Here is a 23,143-nt window from a genome sequence, read left to right on the forward strand (position 1 = left end):
ATAAGAAATAGGCTATAATTTATAACAGAAATAATTTCGGCTGCCTACAAAATTGCGATTTTGTACTGACTGGTCAATACTGGCAAAAAAGTTGATTTAGACGAATGAAACTTTGTATAGAGCAAGATAGCAAGTAGGTATATACTTTTTCTCTATCTCAAAACTTATCGAGTGACCTACGTAACACGCGCGTGAAGCCCGCGGCTTCATTTAAAAGCTAGTAAATTAATAATGTTAATGCAGCAAGGTAAGTATGTTAAAGTTCATACACATTCCCGTATCGTTTCTCAAGTAATTACTTACGTACGATATCAGACGTCCGCGTGGTTGTACGGTTTCCCTTCCGTTTACGATTCCATACAACTGTCTAGTGCCGTACCCACGAATCATAGGGTCATTGCACACCGAAAACCGATACAGAAGCACTATTTGATACCGGTATTTCACGGGGTATTAGATCTATTAATATTTGGTAGAGATGGCTTCAGTCGATAAAAAACAAGTGAATCCATCCTATTCAGCTTTTCTGTGAAATTTCCGTTTTGTTATCGATATTTCATGAAAATTAAATTTTCAGTGCAAAAGCTTTTGCATATTTTTTGTAGATGGCAAATGAAATTACCTAAGAACTATTACGTATGTGTGTGTATAAAAAATTGTGTGAATAACATTGGGCTAACAAAAAATGTATTCATAAAGTTAATTCCTGTGAAAAACATTACAAATCCGATTATGATGAAGCGTTTTTGATGATTTATTTTGATCATTATTTAAATCAATTCAAATGCCATATAGTTACATAAGTTTTAAATTGGTGTATCGGGTTTGTTTTATTAAAGGCCGGCAACGCACCTGTAACGCCCCTGGGTCTGCGGGTGTCTATGGGCGACGGTAATCACTTACCNAAAAAAAAAAAAAAAAAAAAAAAAAAAAAAAAAAAAAAAAAAAAAAAAACAACGAAAGGGACAAAAAAACTCACCGAGCTTTTAAGCTCTTCTATACTTGTGTGGTATTTTGGCCTCTATGCGTCTGCAAATAAAGTTCAGATAGAGAAAATCTTTCTTCCAAATCAAGTTTAACTTGATACGTTACGGAAGTTATTATAGTTGACTACGGAATGTAGAAGTGTTTGATTTATTTGTTTACTGGAAAATAACTAATTTTCTAATTGACTGAATATAATTTAGTTTGAAGTTTAGGGTAATCAAGTTAGTTTAGTAAAAAGTCTTATGTATAAGATCTACTGACGAATAAAGCAATAACTATGAAAAATATAAATTCCGGTCTAAAGCCAGCTGTTTTAGTTTGCGGTGGAGAGCACACACTATTGCGGTTTGGTCATTCACAAAACAAAACATCGATAACAATCGTGTCCCCACTCAATGGTGCTCGCGTTACAATGATGTCCAGCTACGAAAATGTATCGGAACTAAAAGTGGCGATGTTGCTACAGTAGGAAAAAACACTTAGCAAGCTGAAGATGTACCTACTCGACGATATATCAAACCAAGTGATGTTTTGATTCGCCGACATGTTTTGGGTAAGTGATCCAAATAGCTACTACTTTTTATCAGTGCGATAATGGCATTACGTATTACGATTTTTGTGAGGAATCTGGATGGAAACAAATGCGTGATACCTACTCGGTCATTTAGAAGTCTTCGTAGTACGCGTCGTGGTCATACGTCACTTATCCGTTAATGCGAAAATCCCTAATTAGTGGTCCGTGGTATAAGTCGGCCTGAAGGTACTGGCCGAAACTCTATCCTCCAGTGATCAGGAGCGAGGCCGCCGCTGCTGGCGCTGGCCCGGACTCGGAGCGGCGGCAGTATGCGCGGCGCTCGGGCGCGAGCAGCATGGCCGACGACGAGCCCCCCCTGCCGCCCGCGTCCCCGCGCGCCCCATCGCGCCTCCGCCGCACGCTAAACTCGCTTCGCTCGCCGTTCCGCTCCGGGTCGCCCTTCCACATCGGCTCGATCAAGCGCTCCGGCTCCACTAAATCCTTCGCCTCAGACGGCGAGATCGCGCGCGACGAACGCACGATGCGTAAACGGAACAAGAAGCAACGCGACGCGGCCTCCGACGCGTCCCGCAGCACCGACAGCTCGCCGAGCATCGACAAGAAGAAAAAGGACACCGGCGGCAGTTTTATACGCAGAATGGGGAGTATCGGCAAGCGGCGGACGGAAGTCGGGGAGGGATCGAGCCCCCCGCCGCAGCCTGAAACCGCAGAGTCGACGATCGAGGGCCCGCCGACGCCGCCTCCCGAGACAGATGCACCGCCGCCGGAGACCCAGGACGCCGCGGTGGCCCCGCCAGTCAGCCCGATCGCAGTCGAGCACCCGGTCGCGACGCGCCCCTTCACGAAAGCCGCGTGGAAGAAGCGCAGCAGCGAGCCGGAAATGGAAAAGCCGGTGGAGGAGCCGAGCCCCGAGAGCGCGCTGAAGCGGCGGATCGCGTTCGTCGCTCAGGCGTCGGCGTGCTTCTCGGAGGACCACGACGATGGTGAAGAGGGGGTAGGAAGAGGGGAGGTGGGGTCGCTGGAGGAGGCGGTGGCGCTGGCCCGCGTGCGGCTCGCAGTGCAGTCGCCGCCCTCGCCGGCGCACTCGCGCGACGACGACACCGAAGAGGAGGGGTACACGGACGCGATGCCCGCTTACGGAGACCTGATCGAGCCGGAGAGCAAGGCTGGGCCGGAGCCGGCGCCGGTGAGTGTTCAGTGGGCGCGGGCGAGCCGTGCGATGCGCGCGCGCCATGACCTTCGAGGAGACGGGTGACGAGTGCTACCTGACGGTGTGCGAGTGTTGCGGCTTCAGCGCCGAGACGTCCGTGTTGGTCCCAGTACGTTTCATTTCACGGTAGTTTTCAGCGGCCGCCGAACGCGATGTCCTTCGTGAGTACGCCTTGTACGTGTGCGCTTAGCATTTTGATACGCATGCAGGGTTAGTTTGTTCAAGTGCACCTAGTGGGCAGTTGTACACAGTGTCGGGCTGTAGTTTCTCGAGCGTGAATTATGTGCGACACCTCTCAGTTATTCTTTACCTTCTCGTACATATCAATTATCGTGGAATCAGTGAATGAAACAACTAAGTAATTGTTTCTCAGTCTAAGAATTTATTTTCTTCTTTGCACGAGCATTTACGTAATTTACAGTGACTAATTGAGTATTATTCGTGAACTCTACCACCGAATAACTGTAAATGGAAAACATTTTACAGTGAAACTAAATTCAAATTATTACGATAATAATATGTTTTGGAAATAGCATTCATTTGAATTGAATTTTGTGTACAATTTAGCTTCACTTTTAGGTATAAGTCAGAGCTACGTAATGAAATAATAATACAGCGTACGACATTTTACCTTGAGATAGTTGACGATGTGGCCTAGTACTACAACACAAAAGACTATAGTTTTGTGTTCTCTATTTAGTAATACAAATTCAGAACACATAATAGATAAGATTTTTTTACGTCCATTATTTGCTGGCGCTTTCTTAGGTTTTATTTGAACATTGATATGTCTAAATTAGTTAGAAAACACCTTCACAAGATAATATTTTATCTAGCGCGTGCCACTCATTTGTGTGCAACTGTGAAATGAAATGTGAATGCCCTTTAACAAAATCTCTGATCTTGGTAGGATCTCACTGAACTGAAAACATCTAAAGCTTGATAACCTGCTTTTTAGCTTATTTCATGCTTTCAGCAAGAGTGGTTTATTTGTCCTTTATTTGGCACCGTTGACCTATTTTCCTCGCGTGTTTTCACCACTTCATAGAGTGAAAAGATACAAACCAAGTAGATTTTGGAACTCGTACCTTGAAGCATATCAGACTTATATTAATTTTGTTCTAATATAGCATCTAATACAACGGCTTTAGATACGATATTGTACAACTTGATGTGCCGTATGGACTACAGCATATTTAACTATATGCAAATTGCCCCGTCACATAACGCTACTTTTATTTAATGAAGGTACAAGTAGTAACTTTCGAATACCTTAAAATTTCCAGTAATTATCTAAAATGTGCCTATTTACATACATTAAGGTAATATACTACTATAGTTTCTCTTATATTACTTATCTAATTGATCTAACTAAGTAACACTAATCTGTATTATAGAAAGTCTATACTTTCAATTCATTTTTCAGACAAAAATCACATTGGCATTTCCAAATTATATTATTATAATTTATTAAGTCCTTTTAATTATGTAAACTAGGCAAACCGAACTTTTAGTTTAGCACAAAACCCCATATACGGAATTATAAATTAAAACATTTTTTTTCGTAACAAATGTAATCAATTAAAGACAAGGTCAAATACCTGATCTACTAGGATTTTTTGAATATATTTGTTGAAATTTTGAATATATTTTATAACTTACAAAACCGGTAACGAAGAAGGAAGAATATAATAGGTATTTGATAAGACGACATTGCATTTGCTTGTGGTCGCGCGGAGTGCACATAGAGTCGTAATTATTTTACTATTAACTAAAGAGTTAACTTGTTTTTAATTGATCTAGTTATGGTACTACTGCAAGTGAAAAAAGTGAGTTTTTTTAATTTAAATATTGCATAATACTATTTAATACTTATTTTATTATACCACCTGAATGGGAGAATCATTTACGTTTACTTAAATATGCAGATTTTAAAACAAGAAAATTATAGGTACTTAGATTCTGTTTTTGTTTTACACATTAGTAATTTATTGCATAATATTTTAATTTAACTATTAAATATTCAGATCAGTGAAAAAATCGGACTAAAAATAAACCTGATGCTATTGATATTGCTGATTTGTTTAAATTATTTGGATCTAATGAGCCATATTGAATTAATTTCCGATTGAACCGTGTTTCCTGAATTAAGTAGGTATTAAATACACTTATATTTTTAAAAGTTACATAATAATAAATCACTCAATGATGATAAAATTATTTCGTCTATTTTCAGTTATGTTCTCTTAAGGCGATTAGAGTCCTCAATCCGCATCAAATGGGCATTTTGTAAAGCCTACTCCTCTTTTACTGCTGGACAGAAATAGTTTTCTTAAATACAGTTTTAATTTAGAAGAAGTAAAGTTCTTCGCTTCTTTATTATTTAAGGACCATTCGCTACTAAGCATTCCCATTCTGGCGCATAGATAGAGCTACTAAATTCAGGGCAAATATTTTCAAATAAAGTAGATCAACATTGATACTATTTTAATTCTCTCTATTGCGTACGTTTCAAACTAAAATAGACACCGTGAGATTGTCGTCAATTTCCGGAGCCGTATCGAATTTAGCCAATATCGAATATCGTGACCTTATCTGGACGAGTATCTGTTACCGTGATCTATAGAAAGTCACAGTGGTATATCACGTTCCCTGTCGCTAATCATCTGCGGTCTTGTCACTCCAACGAGCCATGGGCGCCACAGAGGAGAGAAAGGAAGAATGTAGAGTTAGTGAAGTGTTTTGGGTCATATTTCATGGGGCATTATAGAGCTTTTTTATTGAAGCGATTGTAGATCATGATTATTTTTTATATTTTTTACGGCATGTGAATCTTGTTGTCTGTCTTTGAATTTTCAGGATCGAAAGTCTTCCCTCAAACGCGTTTAGTAGTTTACTGTGGCTGTTAGTTTGCTTTTTGCCGCGTCTGACTTGAAGGAAAATGTATAGTCTGATGCGCAATCCTCTACTTAAAACTTAATTATTTTATTAATATGCCTGAAACATTTCAGCTATCTCACCAAACGATTTTTCCTCAAAGTTTTCTTTAAAAATATTTTATCCGTCTTTTAGTAACCGTTTTTTTTTCGTAACAGTGGCTTGGCCTAACTTAGGTGTTAAACACTTCTCTAATAATTTTGCTCTATCTCTTTCCCCTCAAAATCTAGTCTAGTACTAGTATCTCTATGGCGGTTCACCTAGCCCAGCAGAGGTCGCCGGCGGTGCGTGGTGGTAACACTACCCGCCGGCCTTACCGCAGGCCCGCGGTTCCTTCCAACGGTTGTGCAATGCGTTGCCGCGTCTACGCATTCCAGCGCAATGATTTACCGTTCCATGGAACACAACTTTTGAATACAAAAATTTAAAATTCTCCTTTTTTTTTCACAAAATACAATCTGAAGTAACCAGCCAGCCACATTTCAAGTTATGGGAACAAAATATTATTGTGACAAAAAAGTTTTAAGAGTATTCGTGAAAATTAGTCACGGGCTGATGAAGAAGATGTTAGAGATCTTTAAAATAAAAAAATAAACAAAACGTGATAGATAGAGTTACATTATGGATATCGGTGCATGACGGACGACATAAACACGCAGTGATATTTTTTTCATGAGTTTACCCTCCTTTTGTAAATAATATCTTACTGTATAAATAATTTGTCATATTTTTTACCAATGTTACCTGATAACCTTGAGGCAATCTTTTGAGCTAAGATTGCAGTAGGTATTTTGAAACAAGCACCTTTGGTCAAGTTTCACTCGTCACGCTTTGAACACAAATTGGGTGTTATGTTTCTTCTGGTAAATAAAACACTAATATTTGCATTAGATAACCATTATTTTTCATTCTTTAGCATAATATAGCTAGCAAAAACTATTTCTCTGTTGTTTTATTTTGTAATTAAAAATATCAAGATAACACAATTTGCATGGAATATGGTACAGTGCAAAAAAAGACTATTTTACTTATTTTTTTAAATATTGTCTGTCATTAAGAGCGTTTACGCGAAGCGCGGCGTTTAAAGGGGCATCATTGGAAATGATTCGCGCGCGGCGTTTTTTAATAGTTTTCAAATGTGTATAGCAAAACAATAACAATGAATTAAATATCGTTTCAAAGTAAATATTTTAAAGAAGATGTTGTTTTATTATATTAAGCTATTATTATGTTGAATAAAGGAAGAATATTGGTGAAAAAATCACTTTGATTTTTGGGTATTTCACGTTCTTTTCATTTGTGATTTCTTATTGTAAAATGCTTAAATCTAAAAATTTTCTCAGATAACTATTTGCCCAAGGATCTATGCTAAAGGATATAAATGTTTGTTAAATCGTTTTCACAGTATTTTTATAAAAATTTCAGCTTGTAAACTGACGTTAAAGTGGAAATTTACAAAACCTGTGTGGACTTATCTTGATAGAATTCTTAAATACTAAACTAATCGCAATATTTTCTCAATTAACTATTTAGACGACGAAATTGCCTAACTATTTATGCCTATAACATATTTGTAGTATTACTGGTTAATGATTGTAACGAGTTGAAAAAGTACTGTTTTTGCGCCAAACGGCGTAAACGCTCTTAACATTCTAATGGCTATTCAGTTATGCACTGCTTTTTGCTCATATTATTTTTTTTACTCATAGCTCAGATAGCAAATTACCTGTAAAATAGGTTAGAGCAGCAAAAAAGTCGTAATTGATTGAACACACACTGGTTATTGGTACCAAATGCGGTGACAAACACTTATACTCCTTATCGGGTGCCCGATAAGACTGTTTGCCCACTCCATGTCCGTTCATAAATAGCCGGTCACCAGACCAAGACGATAGTCCGGCTAGTTTTCTTGCCTGTCTGAGTCATTTCCTTGGCCATCTCAAAAACAAAAAAATTAAAGCAGCCATATTTGAAAGTTAAAAAGATTAAAAAGAAAAAAGACAACTATCAGTTTGCCACATTTGAAAATAGAACGGAGAACCGGCCAGTGTTCGATTTAAATGTAACAGAAGATGTGCGGTCAGCGTTGAGTGTTCTAGTGCGATGTGGGATATATCAATCGAGAATATTCGATTTTGTTCACGTGCTCTGCTTCATTGGACTTACTTTTGTGTTTCTTGACGACACGTTCAGTGATATAAGATGTCTCCGAAGCCTAAACATACAGGCGTGAGTGTTTTGTTTTATTTTTTGTTTATTTGGTAATAGTGTTTTGTTTTGTCATCACTTTGACTAATCGTAATCGGAGCTTAATCGAGTTACGGGAAGCCTTTATAAAGTAACACGTAACGGTATTGTGGAATCGTATTTATTTACTATTTTAGAACTACAATTCAAAATAAAACTGAAAATTCTGACCGAATCTGTTTTTGACTCTACCAACAAGTTTACTGATAAGTTAGTAGTCAATTCTATAAAGTTTTATATTTTTTGAAAGCGTGTGAATTGATTTAACATTTCTTTTATAATACAAAATTAATTACTAAATGTAACGCAAGTTTGCAATAATATGGTCTTTGTCCCACTAAGTTAGTTTGTAATAATATGTAGAGATTTGTTATTCGCTATGGTACAAAATCATTGAAATTTAACGTAATGCGATACTTGACTAATTCGTTCATGTGTATTGATCTACATTGAGTACTTATCAATAAAACGTGGTCGATGAGTTGTAGGTACAGCGATTAATTGACATTAATCTAGCTAATCTACCCGTTGGATCTATAACAATCTACTAGGATGTATAGCCGATACACTTATGATTCATGAGTGTAAGTTTTTTCAATGCGTCACTTTTTTACTGCTATTTGAAAAAAATAACAAAGTTTTAGTTTGGTTTTGAAAGCAGCAGTGTCTTAATGTAATCTTTGGTTTAGGTTTTATAAGTGATATTTATTTATAGCTATGTTTTTTATTTCATAAATATAAATTTTACTTTAAGTCTAATTTTAACTTCTGCTCATACCTACTCGTAAGTAGAGCTTTTATTTCAATATTATGCTATTGTAATAAAACGAACCTGACTCGGGATTTTCAAAGAGGAAGATAAAAAATAAACATCGCGATGTTACATAAAGTTCTAAGTATAAAAATATAACACAAATTATAGTGAATTTGCGAATACCTAATAGTAATTACTAGTAATTAGTGGTAATTTTAGAAGGAAGTACGAGTAACACTTTTTACCCGACTGCGCCAGAAGGAGGGTTATGTTTTTTAAATCGTATCTCTACACTCTACATTCAATCATTAAATAATCTGTCCTGAGTTTGAATCGAATTTCTCGCATCGTTTATAATGTCATGTATTAAGGTAGAGTCCTCACTCGTAATTGTTGATCTACCCACATGACCTCTCAATTCATCATACGTAGTCCACTGATGCGGAAACGCAATGCCCTTAGCAATGTACTGGACGTAGCGTATTACGTTTCGTAGCTACATCGGTAGTAAGGCCGTCCGTAGCGGAACGACTTGCCAATGCAACTTGGCATTTCAATGGGGTCTTATTTTTGTTTGCACGCTTTTGCAGTTCGCACATAATTAACTTAAGTTTTAACTTAACATTTTTCACATGTTTCAAAGACCTTGAGTCGTAAGCTTTACTTATGTACTAAAATTTAATTTAATGTTGACTGGAGATTTTTATAGCCTAACTAACTTGGAGAATTAGCAGATAAGAGTATGAGTTTTTGAATTAATTGAAATCAGGATGGTCATTAGTCAGTCAGTGACTGCCCTGTGTTATTTTAGTAGATCTATCTTCCATTACGTGTCTACAAATGTAGCAAAACTGGTCAATTCTCTCTTAATTCTAATCTGTCATAACAAATTATGTCATAGCAGCTACTGGCTGCAGTATTTGTCTTTACATTTTTGTCTTAAGATCAACAAGAAAATCTCAACTTCCTCAATTGCTTTTGAAGCTTACAGTGAATACATTACGTTCAAAATCCTTTGAATGAATCATTATGTGGGAGATCCTTTTCTAAACCCATACTTTTCCACAGTCCAACGCCTCGCCCAGTGCGGAGAGGAGGGAGCACCTATACAAGATCCTGGTCATCGGGGAGCTAGGGACCGGGAAGACATCCATCATCAAGCGATATGTACACCAGTTCTTCAGCCAGCACTACCGTGCTACCATCGGAGTGGACTTCGCACTCAAAGTGCTGAACTGGGACGCGAATACGATTATACGACTGCAACTATGGGATATTGCTGGTAAGTTTGACTGATTCTCTTTGGGTATAGGCCGCGCCACGAAAGTTGAGGCGGGCGAACACAGGTATATGCCACAGTTCCAGCTACCCATTTCCAGTGATGTCGTCTCGTTCTATCGCAAAGAATCACCATTTGATGAGAGCGAGAGAAAAAACGGAAATGGGTAGCTGGAACTGTGGACGATAGTACTCACACTGGATGTATTATTTGAATATAAAACACACAAATTAGTCGAAAGATGTCAGTGCGACAAGCATACAAATCTTTGCTGGTGTTAATCACCTCAACTTTAGCTACGCGACCTACACAGTCAGATTTGTGAACAAAACTTTTTTTAAGGACCTTTTTTAACCACGGCAATGAAACGGTAAAAGAAAATAAGTCATTTTGACAAATCGCGCTGATGTTTGTAAACAACACAACAAACAAAGGCTGAAAAATGGATGATATGGGATTATGTTTCGCCAGGATATTCTTCATGTTGACCGTGATTTATATGATGACGTTTTTCATGCTGATCTTCCTCGTCCCAGTATAGTTTCCCCAATATCTTGTAAGGTAAATTATTATGTGAGAAATAGAATTGTTCCTAAATTATAATCTCGATGGGGGCATCAGAAGGTTCTCATGAAATTTAGTTTTAACAGCATAAATAAACACTTTCTTATTAAAGCCATAGTCAATTTTCCTAGCACAGTACGAAAAATATTAATTTGGAAATTACTCAATTACTCAACATGTAAGAGCCGATAGAATCTCTATCATCCACAATACCAAAGCAGCAAAAATAGGCGTTGACTTCTCATATTGTCCCCAGGCCAGGAGCGTTTCGGCAATATGACCAGGGTGTACTACAAAGAGGCCGTGGGCGCGTTCATAGTGTTCGACGTGTCCAGGGTCGCCACTTTCGACGCGGTGGTCAAATGGAAGAACGACCTCGACACCAAGGTCCAGCTGCCTGACGGGTCGCCTATACCGTGCATACTGCTCGCAAATAAGGTGAGGTTGATAAAATGCGAAGACTCGAGCAATATGCAATGTTGATATTGCTGACCCAAGTACCTGATCCTCTAGTCAAAGTAACATTCATAACAGTTTTAATTTCAAAATAGCTTGCCAAGGGGAAGTAATTACATGTTTCTTCTTCTTATGCGTTTTTCATACACTTGGACAACTGCAGATACAGAGTGTACTGTAATAAAATAGAACCTTGGTCGGTAAATACGCTAAGATAAAAAATGAAAATTTCATGCTCAAGGTTCTTAGATTTTCCAAGGCTCTTCAACTGACATACCCTGTTGTTTACAGTGTGACCAGCAGAAGGAAGGCCTGGTGAACTCGCCAGCCAAGATGGATGAGTACTGCCGGGAGAAAGGTTTCGCCGGCTGGTTCGAGACCTCGGCTAAAGAGAACATTAATATCGAAGAGGCTGCTCGCTCATTAGTTAATAAGGTAAGAAAAGTTTGTTTTGAATATTCATATTCAAAAGTCATGTGGTTACATTGCTTGTGTTAAAATTGTAGCCAACGTAAAATATGATCAAGGTTTCTTTGCACAAATGACTTAGGGTGGTTTTTTTTACTTCTTTTTTATCCACAACGAGGAAACTCTTGGCCTGTATCTCACCTGATGGTAAGTGATGATCAGGCCGAAGGTGGAAGCGAGCTTCACCTGGTATCCTACATCACGGAGGAACTGGCTATCTTACCTCTAACTTGTAATTTCATCCAAGAGCTAGTCTCATCTTAAGAGTTAAGTTAGTATTTTAAATTAGTTAATGTATTGCTTGATGGTATTCTAGTCTTTAGGTAACACAATCACAAAACATAGAAACGTCTTTTTATGTTCTGTGAACACAATAATTCTACACTACAATTTCTAAATCTAGGTATATCTACGAGTATAAAAGCGAAAGGTCACTGATTGACTGACTCACGAAATCTCAGAAACTACAAGTGTTATGAGTCTCAAATTTTGCATGGGGGTTTCTTTTATAATGTAGGTGCTCACTAAGACGGGATTTTGCAAAATTCAACCCCTAAGGGGGTAAGACGGGATCCACGCGTACGAAGTTGCGGGCGGCCGTTAGTATCTCAATAAAAACAATGTGTTATAAAGTAAAAGAAAAGTGAAAGAATATAAGTCCTAACTAGTCTTAAAAGCTAGCTCTTTACTTAGATAAATGAATAGGTCGTGCGTTCATACAGTAACACTAATCCAATTACAACATATAGGAATGTTATTATATCATAACTACAAGCGCATTTCTTCTATTGTTATGCAATACTGTTCTTTCCCGCGTGTTTTATATCTATGTAATTTTTTATTATACTTAGCAATTTTTTTTATTTATACGCTCGACAACAATTGTAGGATTTGCATAAAAATAAAATTTATTTAAAAGCGCTATTAAAAATGCTTGAATATCTTGATTCTATTCGACCATTTACAAAAATGGCTATTATTTCAAAATTATTGCCAGACTTTCAAGAATATCAAAATGTGTCTCATTCAAACACTTCATTAATGTTAATTGATCAGTTTGTAGCATCTCTGTCTTATCTTTATTGTAATCTTCAATAATTTTCTAGGAAATTCTGAATAACTTGAGTGTGTACTACCGTCAACAAAATATAGTGTAGAGTAAGCACATCAAAGCTACGATTAAATGTGCTTTGCCTTTAGGTCCAAATGAATGTAGAGTTAAAAGGTGCCTTCTCATTGTTAGAAATAAACCAAGTAAGTAGCTCACTGGACCGCAAAGAAAAAGGGTCGGTTAGAAAATCTTCAATAAATTCAAAAGTACCTGCTTTTTAATTCACGCTTTTTATTTTTAATACATGTAATATACATAAATATGCGTAATTTTCCAGTATGTTTTGTTTCACATTAGGTAAGATACTTTTGAAGATATAGAAGATTTTCTAACCGACCCGTTTTCTTTGCGGTCAAGTGTAGTTTGTCGTTGACTGTACATATCAAATGATTGCGCAATAGCAAATAGTTTCCAAATGTTAACATTCTTTACATAGAACTAGTTTTATTCCGAGAAGACTATCGACTCTGACTCCGATTCTTGCTTTATCTTCATCTTAAAGCCTATTAAGGTTGCCAGCTTTAATTAAGTACAATCTATACTAGCTTTTTCTCATGGCTTCGTTTGACTTAAACTTTTGACCCTCGTTTCATCCCCTTATGGATGAATTTTGGAAAATCCTTTCGCAGTGCGTCAATAAGTAACGCCCGTATTCACAAATATTACTATGAGGTCTCACAGTGCGCGTGGACGCACAGGGTCACACACGAACCAATCATAGAGCTCTATTCAACGCTGTGCGTTTTGCTGCTTCACTTAAGCAATCATCGTTTGTGAATACGGGTGTTACTGTACGTTGTAAGTTTCAGCACAATCCGTTCAGTAATTTCAGGTCATACATGGCATCTTATACTGACGGTCGCCCGCGGTTTTGTTCACATGGTCTACGAGTAGTCAAAGAAAAAACAATCTTGCTTAATTTTCATGAAAATCACTTCAGTGAACCATGAAAAATTCCATGCTCACGAATGTCAATTTAAAATGATTTTTATTGAAGAAATTAAGTAAAGGAAAAGTTTATCATTAGCCTCATTAAGATCTTAGGGACAAAACAATAATATTTTAAAAAGAAATACATTAATTATTATGTTCTGATAACAATGTTCAATTTATTACAAGTCTGACTTTGGGATTATGACCTTAGTATAGTTCATTGTATTGTATACAGGGTGTGAAAGGCAAATTGGAAAATACTTTCATATGGCGTTTTGCATAATATCGTAAGATGGTCTAGTTAAAAATTATAATAATAACAACCGAAGTAAAAAGTTAGATTCTAATTACTTTTCGTTTCGTAGCTAAAAATATGGGATTTTTTAAGACCACATTAATTCTGATATTAAAAATAACCAGCTGTTACCAACCAACCATAAAAATAAACTATCTTTTTGAACTTGAGAGGTAAAAGTTATTGTAATTCACCGATTATCGGTTATCTAAACACCATTATACTGTTTTGTTTTTGACCAGTTGGATTCACTACACACAAAAAAGATAATGATGATCCACTGAGTTGAAGACCCTAACATTATGGTAATTCATTATTGAAGATAGGGCGGCGACCGCTCGTCTTAGAAAGTTAGTATTTTACTTCTGTTTCAACACAAAAGTGGTTTTTAATTCAATGAATCCGATTATCGGGATTTATTCAAAATACCGGTTTTTGTTTGTTCTGACACTAAATATAGATTTTGAGAACATACACTATATGGCTTATGGCTTTTGACTGCCCATAAATTAATACATTAATATTATTTGTAGATTATTACTTAATATTAGGGCATTTCTACGGGGACGACCGATCGACCTACTGGGGCGAAAAAAGTACCTTTAAAATTGAAGTACGGACTTGAAAAAAATCACACGTATTTATAGGACTCTTGACTTGATGGAGAGCATATTTAGAAGACCGCCAGGTTTTACATCTCGCCTTGAAAAANTTTACTATTTTAGAACTACAGTTCAAAATAAAACTGAAAATTCTGACCGAATCTGTTTTTGACTCTACCAACAAGTTTACTGATAAGTTAGTAGTCAATTCAATAAAGTTTTATATTTTTTGAAAGCGTGTGAATTGATTTAACATTTCTTTTATAATACAAAATTAATTACTAAATGTAACGCAAGTTTGCAATAATATGGTCTTTGTCTCACTAAGTTAGTTTGTAATAATATGTAGAGATTTGTTATTCGCTATGGTACAAAATCATTGAAATTTAACGTAATGCGATACTTGACTAATTCGTTCATGTGTATTGATCTACATTGAGTACTTATCAATAAAACGTGGTCGATGAGTTGTAGGTACAGCGATTAATTGACATTAATCTAGCTAATCAACCCGTTGGATCTATAACAATCTACTAGGATGTATAGCCGATACACTTATGATTCATGAGTGTAAGTTTTTTCAATGCGTCACTTTTTTACTACTATTTGAAAAAAAAAATAACAAAGTTTTAGTTTGGTTTTGAAAGCTGCAGTGTCTTTTAATGCAATCTTTGTAGGTTTAGGTTTTGTAAGTAATATTTATTTATATAATTTTTATTTCATAAATACAAATTTTACTTTCAAAGTCAAAGTCAAAATTTCTTTATTTGTTTGGACTAATAAATAGTTAACATTTGGCAAGTGCTGAGAAAAAGCGCCGCAACAAACTCAGTCACCACTGTCTGCCGGTTAATATAAATAAATAGAAATAGTAGTAGTAGCTACTCGTAGGTAGAGCTTTTATTTCAATATTATGCTATTGAAATAAAAAGGACCTGACTCGGGCATTTCAAAGAGGCCTATCGTTAAAAAAGAGATAGTAGGTGTATCAAATACTTTTTGTATAACATTTATATCTATGTAACTTCACGATAATGATCACTATCGCTTGATAAGATAAAAAATAAACATCGCGATGTTACATAAAGTTCTAAGTATAAAAATATAACACAAATTATAGTGAATTTGCGAATACCTAATAGTAATTACTAGTAATTAGTGGTAATTTTAGAAGGAAGTACGAGTAACACTTTTTACCCGACTGCGCCAGAAGGAGGGTTATGTTTTTTAAATCGTATCTCTACACTCTACATTCAATCATTAAATAATCTGTCCTGAGTTTGAATCGAATTTCTTGCATCGTTTAAAATGTCAGGTACTCACTCGTAATTGTTGATCTACCCACATGACCTCTCAATTCATCATACGAGTCCACTGATGCGGAAACGCAGTGCCCTTAGCAATGTACTGGACGTAGCGTATTACGTTTCGTAGCTACATCGGTAGTAAGGCCGTCCGTAGCGGAACGACTCGCCAATGCAACTTCGCATTTCAAAGGGGTCTTATTTTTGTTTGCACGCTTTTGCAGTTCGCACATAATTAACTTTTAACTTAAGTTTTAACTTAACATTTTCCAAATGTTTCAAAGACCTTGAGTCGTAAGTTTTACTTATGTACCAAAATTTAATTTAATGTTGACTGGAGATTTTTATAGCCTAACTAACTTGGAGAATTAGCAGATAAGAGTATGAGTTTTTGAATTAATTGAAATCAGGATGGTCATTAGTCAGTCAGTGACTGCCCTGTGTTATTTTAGTAGATCTATCTTCCATTACGTGTCTACAAATGTAGCAAAACTGGTCAATTCTCTCTTAATTCTAATCTGTCATAACAAATTATGTCATAGCAGCTACTGACTGCAGTATTTGTCTTTACATTTTTGTCTTAAGATCAACAAGAAAATCTCGAATTTCCTCAATTGCTTTTGAAGCTTACAGCGAAGTCATAACATTCAATATCCATTGTTTTAAATTCATCATTTTATAATAGATTCTTCTCTAACCCAACACTTTTCCACAGTCCAACGCCTCGCCCAGTGCGGAGAGGAGGGAGCACCTATACAAGATCCTGGTCATCGGGGAGCTAGGGACCGGGAAGACGTCCATCATTAAGCGATATGTGCACCAGTTCTTCAGCCAGCACTACCGTGCTACCATCGGAGTGGACTTCGCACTCAAAGTGTTGAACTGGGACGCGAATACGATTATACGACTGCAACTATGGGATATTGCTGGTAAGTTTGACTGATTCTCTTTGGGTATAGGCCGCGCCACGAAAGTTGAGGCGGGCGAACACAGGTATATGCCACAGTTCCAGCTACCCATTTCCAGTGATGTCGTCTCGTTCTATCGCAAAGAATCACCATTTGATGAGAGCGAGAGAAAAAACGGAAATGGGTAGCTGGAACTGTGGACGATAGTACTCACACTGGATGTATTATTTGAATATAAAACACACAAATTAGTCCAAAGATGTCAGCGTGACAAGCGTATACAAATCTTTGCTAGTGTTTGAGGCAATTCCTCAACTCTTGTTGCGCGACCTATAAATTATAGCACATTCAGATTTGTGAACAAGACTTTTTTAAGAAGCATTTAATTAACCACGGGATTGAAACAGTAAAAGAAAATAAGTCATTTTGACAAATCGCGCTGATGTTTGTAAACAACACAACAAACAAAGGCTGAAAAATGGATGATATGGGATTATGTTTCGCCAGGATATTCTTCATGTTGACTGTGATTTATATGATGACGTTTTTCATGCTGATCTTCCTCGTCCCAGTATAGTTTCTCTAATATCTTCATGTAAGTGAAATTCTTATGTATGAGAAATACCCTCAGGAAATACCAAAGTTGTAAACAAAATTTCGATTGGGGGGTATCAGTGGCACAGTGGTACCAGTGGCAGAAGGTTGTCTTGAATTTTGGATTTAAAAGCATAGGCACATATATCTTTAGACCCTTTCTTATTTAAAGCCTAATCAATTTTCAGTGCAGTCCGAAATTTAAAAGTTTTATTTGCAAATTACTCAACATGTAGAGCCGAGAGAATCTCTATCATCCACAACACCAAAGAAGCAACGATAGCAGTTTTCATATGTGTTGACTTCCCATCTTGTCCCCAGGCCAAGAGCGTTTCGGCAATATGACCAGGGTGTACTACAAAGAGGCCGTGGGCGCGTTCATAGTGTTCGACGTGTCCAGGGTCGCCACCTTCGACGCGGTGGTCAAATGGAAGAACGACCTCGACACCAAGGTCCAGCTGCCTGACGGGTCGCCTATACCGTGCATACTGCTCGCGAATAAGGTGAGCTTAAGGACTTTGATAAAATACGAAGACTCGAGCAATAGGCAATGTTGATATTGCTGATCCAGGGGGTAGTAACTACATGTTTCTTCTTCTTATGCGTTTTTCATACACGTGGACAACGGCAGATACAGAGTGTACTGTAATAAAATAGAACCTTGGTCGGTAAATACGTTATATATCTTTTGACTCATAGAATAGAAACAGTATCATCGTTCATTATCAGAAGTGAACTTCTCTAATAAAACCCCACAATTAACTCTACGAATTTTCCATCCACGCATCCTTCAGCATCTGGCAACCTCTATTCTTATCGGTCACTCTGAATTTTCCAATAAATTCCAGTCCTTATTTGAGAACCTTTCTTAACCAACGGTTGAAAGATTCTTGGAGATCTTAGTGCTCTACATCTTCCATCACATGTTCTTCATTTGAGAACAGCTACCAAACTTTCGTGCTCAAGGTTCTTAGATTTTCCAAGGCTCTTCAACTGACGTACCCTGTTATTCACAGTGTGACCAACAGAAGGAAGGCCTGGTGAACTCGCCAGCAAAGATGGATGAGTACTGCCGGGAGAAAGGTTTCGCCGGCTGGTTCGAGACCTCGGCTAAAGAGAACATTAATATCGAAGAGGCTGCTCGCTCATTAGTTAATAAGGTAAGAAAAGTTTGTTTTGAATATTCATATTCAAAAGTCATGTGGTTACATTGCTTGTGTTAAAATTGTGGCCAACGTAAAATATGATCAAGGTTTCTTTGCACAAATGACTTAGGGTGGTTTTTTTTACTTCTTTTTTATCCACAACGAGGAAGCTCTTGGCCTGTATCTCACCTGATGGTAAGTGATGATCAGGCCGAAGGTGGAAGCGAGCTTCATCCGGTATTCTACACCACGTAGGAACTGGCTATCTTACCTCTAACTTGCCATTTCAACCAAGAGCTAGTTAGTATTTTAAATTAGTTAATGTATTAATTGATGATATTCTAGTCGTTAAGTAACACAATCACACAATAATTATGCCCTACAATTTCAAGAATATCTCAATAAAAACAATGTGTAACTACTTTAAAAGAATAGAAGTCCTAACTAGTCTTAAAAGCTAGCTCTACTTAGGTAAATGAATAGGCCGTGCGTTCATATAGCAACACTAATCCAATTACAACATATAGGAATGTTATTATATCATAACTACAAGCGCATTTCTTCTATTGTTATGTAATATGTTCTTTCCCGCGTGTTTTATGCCTATTAAAATTTTTGTTATTAGCTATTTTTTTATATTGCCACTCTATGGTGAATTGATTCTTAATGCATATGTAGGTACTTGTAATGCAGTAATATTTACATAAAAATAAAATTTATTTAAAAGCATTGTGCTATTAAAAATACTTGAATATCTTAATCTATTCGACTTCACAAAAAAGGCTATTATTTAAAAATTATTGTCAGACTCTTTCAACAATATCAAAATGTGTCTCATTCAAACACTTCATTAATGTTAATTGATCGGTTTATAGCATCTCTGTCTTATCTTTATTTTGATCTTCGATAATTTTCTAGGAAATTCTGAATAACTTGAGTCTGTACTACCGTCAACAAAATATTATTATGAAGTTATTAAAAAGACACAATATCTTGTACACATAGAGTAGGTACCTACATGAAATGTGCTCTAAGTCTATTAATGAATGTAGAGTTAAAAGGTTCCTTCCCATAGGGTCCACACCGTTAGAAATGAACCATCTAGAGGGTCGGTTAGAAAATCTTCAATAAGTAAATTCAAAAGTACCTGACCTAGCTTTATGAAATAAAGACTAACCCCCTTACAAATAAAACTTACACGATCGTTGAACAGTGTTTTAAAGTGACGTTTAGTATGTAAATGACATTTTAAAACAGTGTTAAACTGTGTAACTTTTTATTAGTAAGGGGGTAAATGCTTAAATTCACGTTTTTTATTTTTTATTAAAATTAATAAAAAATGCGTAGTTTTTCCAGTAGATGTGTTTTGTTTCACACCTAGGCAGATACTTTTGAAGATATTTTATAGAAGATTTTCTAACCGACCCTTTTTCTTTGCGGTCAAGTGTAGTTTGTCGTTAACTGTACATATCAAATGATTGCGCAATAGCAAATAGTTTCCAAATGTTAACATTCTTTACTTAGAACTAGTTTTATTCCGAGAAGTATCGACTCTGATTCCGAGTCTTGCATTATCTTAATCTTAATGCCTATTAGGGTTGTCAGCTTTAATAAGTACAATCTACACTAGCTTTTTCCCATGGCTTCGCTTGACTTAAACTTTTGACCCTCGTTTCATCCCCTTATGGGTGAATTTTGGAAATTCCTTTCGCAGTGCGTCAATAAGTAACTCCCGTATTTATAAATATTACTATGAGGTCTCACAGTGCGCGTGGACGCACAGGGTCACACACGAACCAATCATAGAGCTCTATTCAACGCTGTGCGTTTTGCTGCTTCACTTAAGCAATCATCGTTTGTGAATACGGGTGTTACTGTACGTTGTAAGTTTCAGCACGATCCGTTCAGTAATTTCAGGTCATACATGGCATCTTATACTGAAGGTCGCCCGCGGTTTTGTTCACATGGTCTACGAGTAGTCAAAGAAAAAACAATCTTGCTTAATTTTCATGAAAATCACTTTAGTGAACCATGAAAAATTCCATGCTCGTAAAAGTCGATTTACAATTATTTTTATTGAAGAAAGTAAGTAAAGGAAAAGTTTATTATTAGCCTCATTAAGATCTTAGGGACAAAACAATAATATTTTAAAAAGAAATACATTAGTTATTATGTTCTGATAACAATGGTCAATTTATTACAAGTCTGACTTTGGGATTATGTATAGTTCATTGTATTGTATACTATACAGGGTGTGAAAGGCAAATTGGAAAATACTTTCATATGACGTTTTGCATAATATCGTAAGATGGTCTAGTTAAAAATTATAATAATAACAACCGAAGTAAAAAGTTAGATTCTAATTACTTTTCGTTTCGTAGCTAAAAATAACCAGCTGTTACCAACCAACCATAAAAATAAACTAAGGGAGACTGGGGCTGGTTTTAACAGTGACTAACAGCGTAATTACATAGAACCTATTCGACTTACCACGCTAATTCCAACGCACTTTGTGCCTACGAATAAGCGCGAACGTGTCTCGATCTGTCAGTTGCCGGCCAAGCGTCACGGGAGCAGGTTGCGTCAGACGCCTCAAATTTCACAGGAAAATGAACTTTTTTACGTGTTTAATTTTTTGCATTACTCTTTAAATATGTATCGTAGAAAATTGGCTTTGGTATTGCATAAATCCGAATTTATTGTATTTTGCATTAATTTCAAAATTTTAATCAAAAATATAACCGGTAAAAGAAAAACAATAATTTTGTGCAAAATGAGGTCGTGGGGTTGGTTTTAACAAAATGCACGGGGTAGGTTCTAACGCGTTAATATTTGCCCCGAACATTGAGTAACACTGACTTTTATAACCAAAGTTGTATGTTGATTTATTAGAGGAGTATTTTTTTTGGTATTTTATTTAATAAAGATAGATTTAGTAAGTTTTAAGTTTATTACACAAATGTTTAAACGGTAAGGAGCCGAATTTCAATGATCATTTGATGATCAAAAATTATTTTTTGTTCTTTGATTTGAGTAATGCTGATTGAGTGAGTCAGTTTATTTAACTAATAAAATTTAAGTTTTCTGTTTATTTTATGAACGGTAAGGAACCGCATTTAATTTTATTAGTGTTTCTAATAAACATTGATTATTATTTTGTTGTTTATCTTAGCCAAAATCCCATTCCCAACTATAAATCATTTCTTACCCCCGCTGTTAAAACTTTCCCCAGCGATGTTAAAACCAACCCCAAACCGGGGGTAAGATCTAACAAGTGACTTGTTTGGCAAAACTCGATTTTTCTCAGATATGGTAATTATTATATACATTTTGTTATACTTTACGTAAAGCTCATTAAATTTGACATCACGTACCAAAAAATCATGTTTCTTGCTAAAGCAGTTTAGAAAATATTACGCTCAAATCAAAATTTGTTAGGACCAGCCCCAGTCTCCCCTACTTATCTTTTTGAACTTGAGAGGTAAAAGTTATTGTAATTCAACGATTATATTATCGGTTATCTAAACATCATTATACTGTTTTGTTTTTGACCAGTTGGATTCACTACACACAAAAAAGATAATGATGATCCACTGAGTTGAAGACCCTAACATTATGGTAATTCATTATTGAAGATAGGGCGGCGACCGCTCGTCTTAGAAAGTTAGTATTTTACTTCTGTTTCAACACAAAAGTGGTTTTTAATTCAATGAATCCGATTATCGGGATTTATTCAAAATACCGGTTTTTGTTTGTTCTGACACTAAATATAGATTTTGAGAACATTACACTATATGGCATATGGCTTTTGACTGCCCATAAATTAATACATTAATATTATTTGTAGATTATTACTTAATATTATTTAGGGTCACATTTAATTTACATAAATATGAGAAACAACGGTTTGGTAACTGTTAAAGTCAGCGCAAAAAATCTTGAAAATATTTGTTTTGTTATTTTTTGAAAACGATGTGCAAAGTAAATAGAAAAATTTTAGTAAAACCATCTAAAATCATGTCATGATGTGCGAATTTTTTATATAAAAATATGTAACCACAAAAAACGACAGATCAATAAGTTTAGTTTACAATTTTAGTCGTTGAAAAACTGGTTAAAAGTCAAATACTTTTTGTTCCAGATCCTCCTAAACGACAAGCTCCTGCAGAGTAGCGACAGCAAAGACGCGGACCGTTTCGGGCTCGAGCACAAGATCGCGAACGGGGAGAATTCGCGCGCGAGCGCGAATAAGTCGTGCGCGTGCTGACCTTCCCGAATGTTCGCACGCTTTGCATTCCATATTTGAATTTGAAAGTGTAAAGGTAAAAAGGAATATCCTTTTTGGCACGGTTTAAAAAGAGTTTGACGATTGATATTTTTAGTTCTTTTTACTTGTTTTTTTCTCATAGGTAATTTTTATTTTGCAATTTAATTGTCTACATTCTACTATTACTCACTAGGAATGCCTAGCATGAGAAAAAGAGTTGAAAGGTTTTAAATATCTTTTTTGTCGAGATAGTTTTTTTTTAGAGTTTTTCATCTTGATAGACGAGCGACNTGAATGACTGTCTAAACTGAATATTTTTGAGTTTAAATTAACTCCTTAATTTTTTTTAGTTTCTCCTGCTTTTTAAACTTAGTTTGTTGACAATACAACTCTTTTTACCGTGACTAAAAAAACCAAGAACAAAAGATGCATTTGACATGAATATGGTTGACGATTAAGAGTACACAAATCGTAGACTTATGGACCAATTGAGTCGAAAATAATGTTTAAAACTCTCTATTTTATGTTAAAATATTTATATACTTTT

At 36.2% G+C, this 23,143-nt stretch overlaps 1 protein-coding gene across 1 annotated transcript; it reads left to right on the forward strand.

Annotated features, from left to right (window-relative positions):
- The first annotated feature begins 1,841 nt into the window (after window positions 1-1,841).
- On the forward strand, window positions 1,842-22,880 carry Rab32 (RAS oncogene family member Rab32). Its single transcript, XM_028310803.1, has 5 exons — window positions 1,842-2,708; window positions 9,739-9,952; window positions 17,506-17,687; window positions 18,201-18,344; window positions 22,471-22,880. The coding sequence occupies exons 1-5, from the start codon at window positions 1,857-1,859 to the stop codon at window positions 22,594-22,596; spliced, it is 1,518 nt and encodes a 505-aa protein (XP_028166604.1). The 5' UTR covers window positions 1,842-1,856; the 3' UTR covers window positions 22,597-22,880.
- Window positions 22,881-23,143: the final 263 nt, after the last annotated feature.

This window comes from Ostrinia furnacalis, unplaced genomic scaffold (assembly GCF_004193835.3).
Source record: "Ostrinia furnacalis isolate ACB-3 unplaced genomic scaffold, ASM419383v2 OfSCF3116, whole genome shotgun sequence".
Classification (NCBI taxonomy): Eukaryota; Metazoa; Arthropoda; class Insecta; order Lepidoptera; family Crambidae; genus Ostrinia; species Ostrinia furnacalis.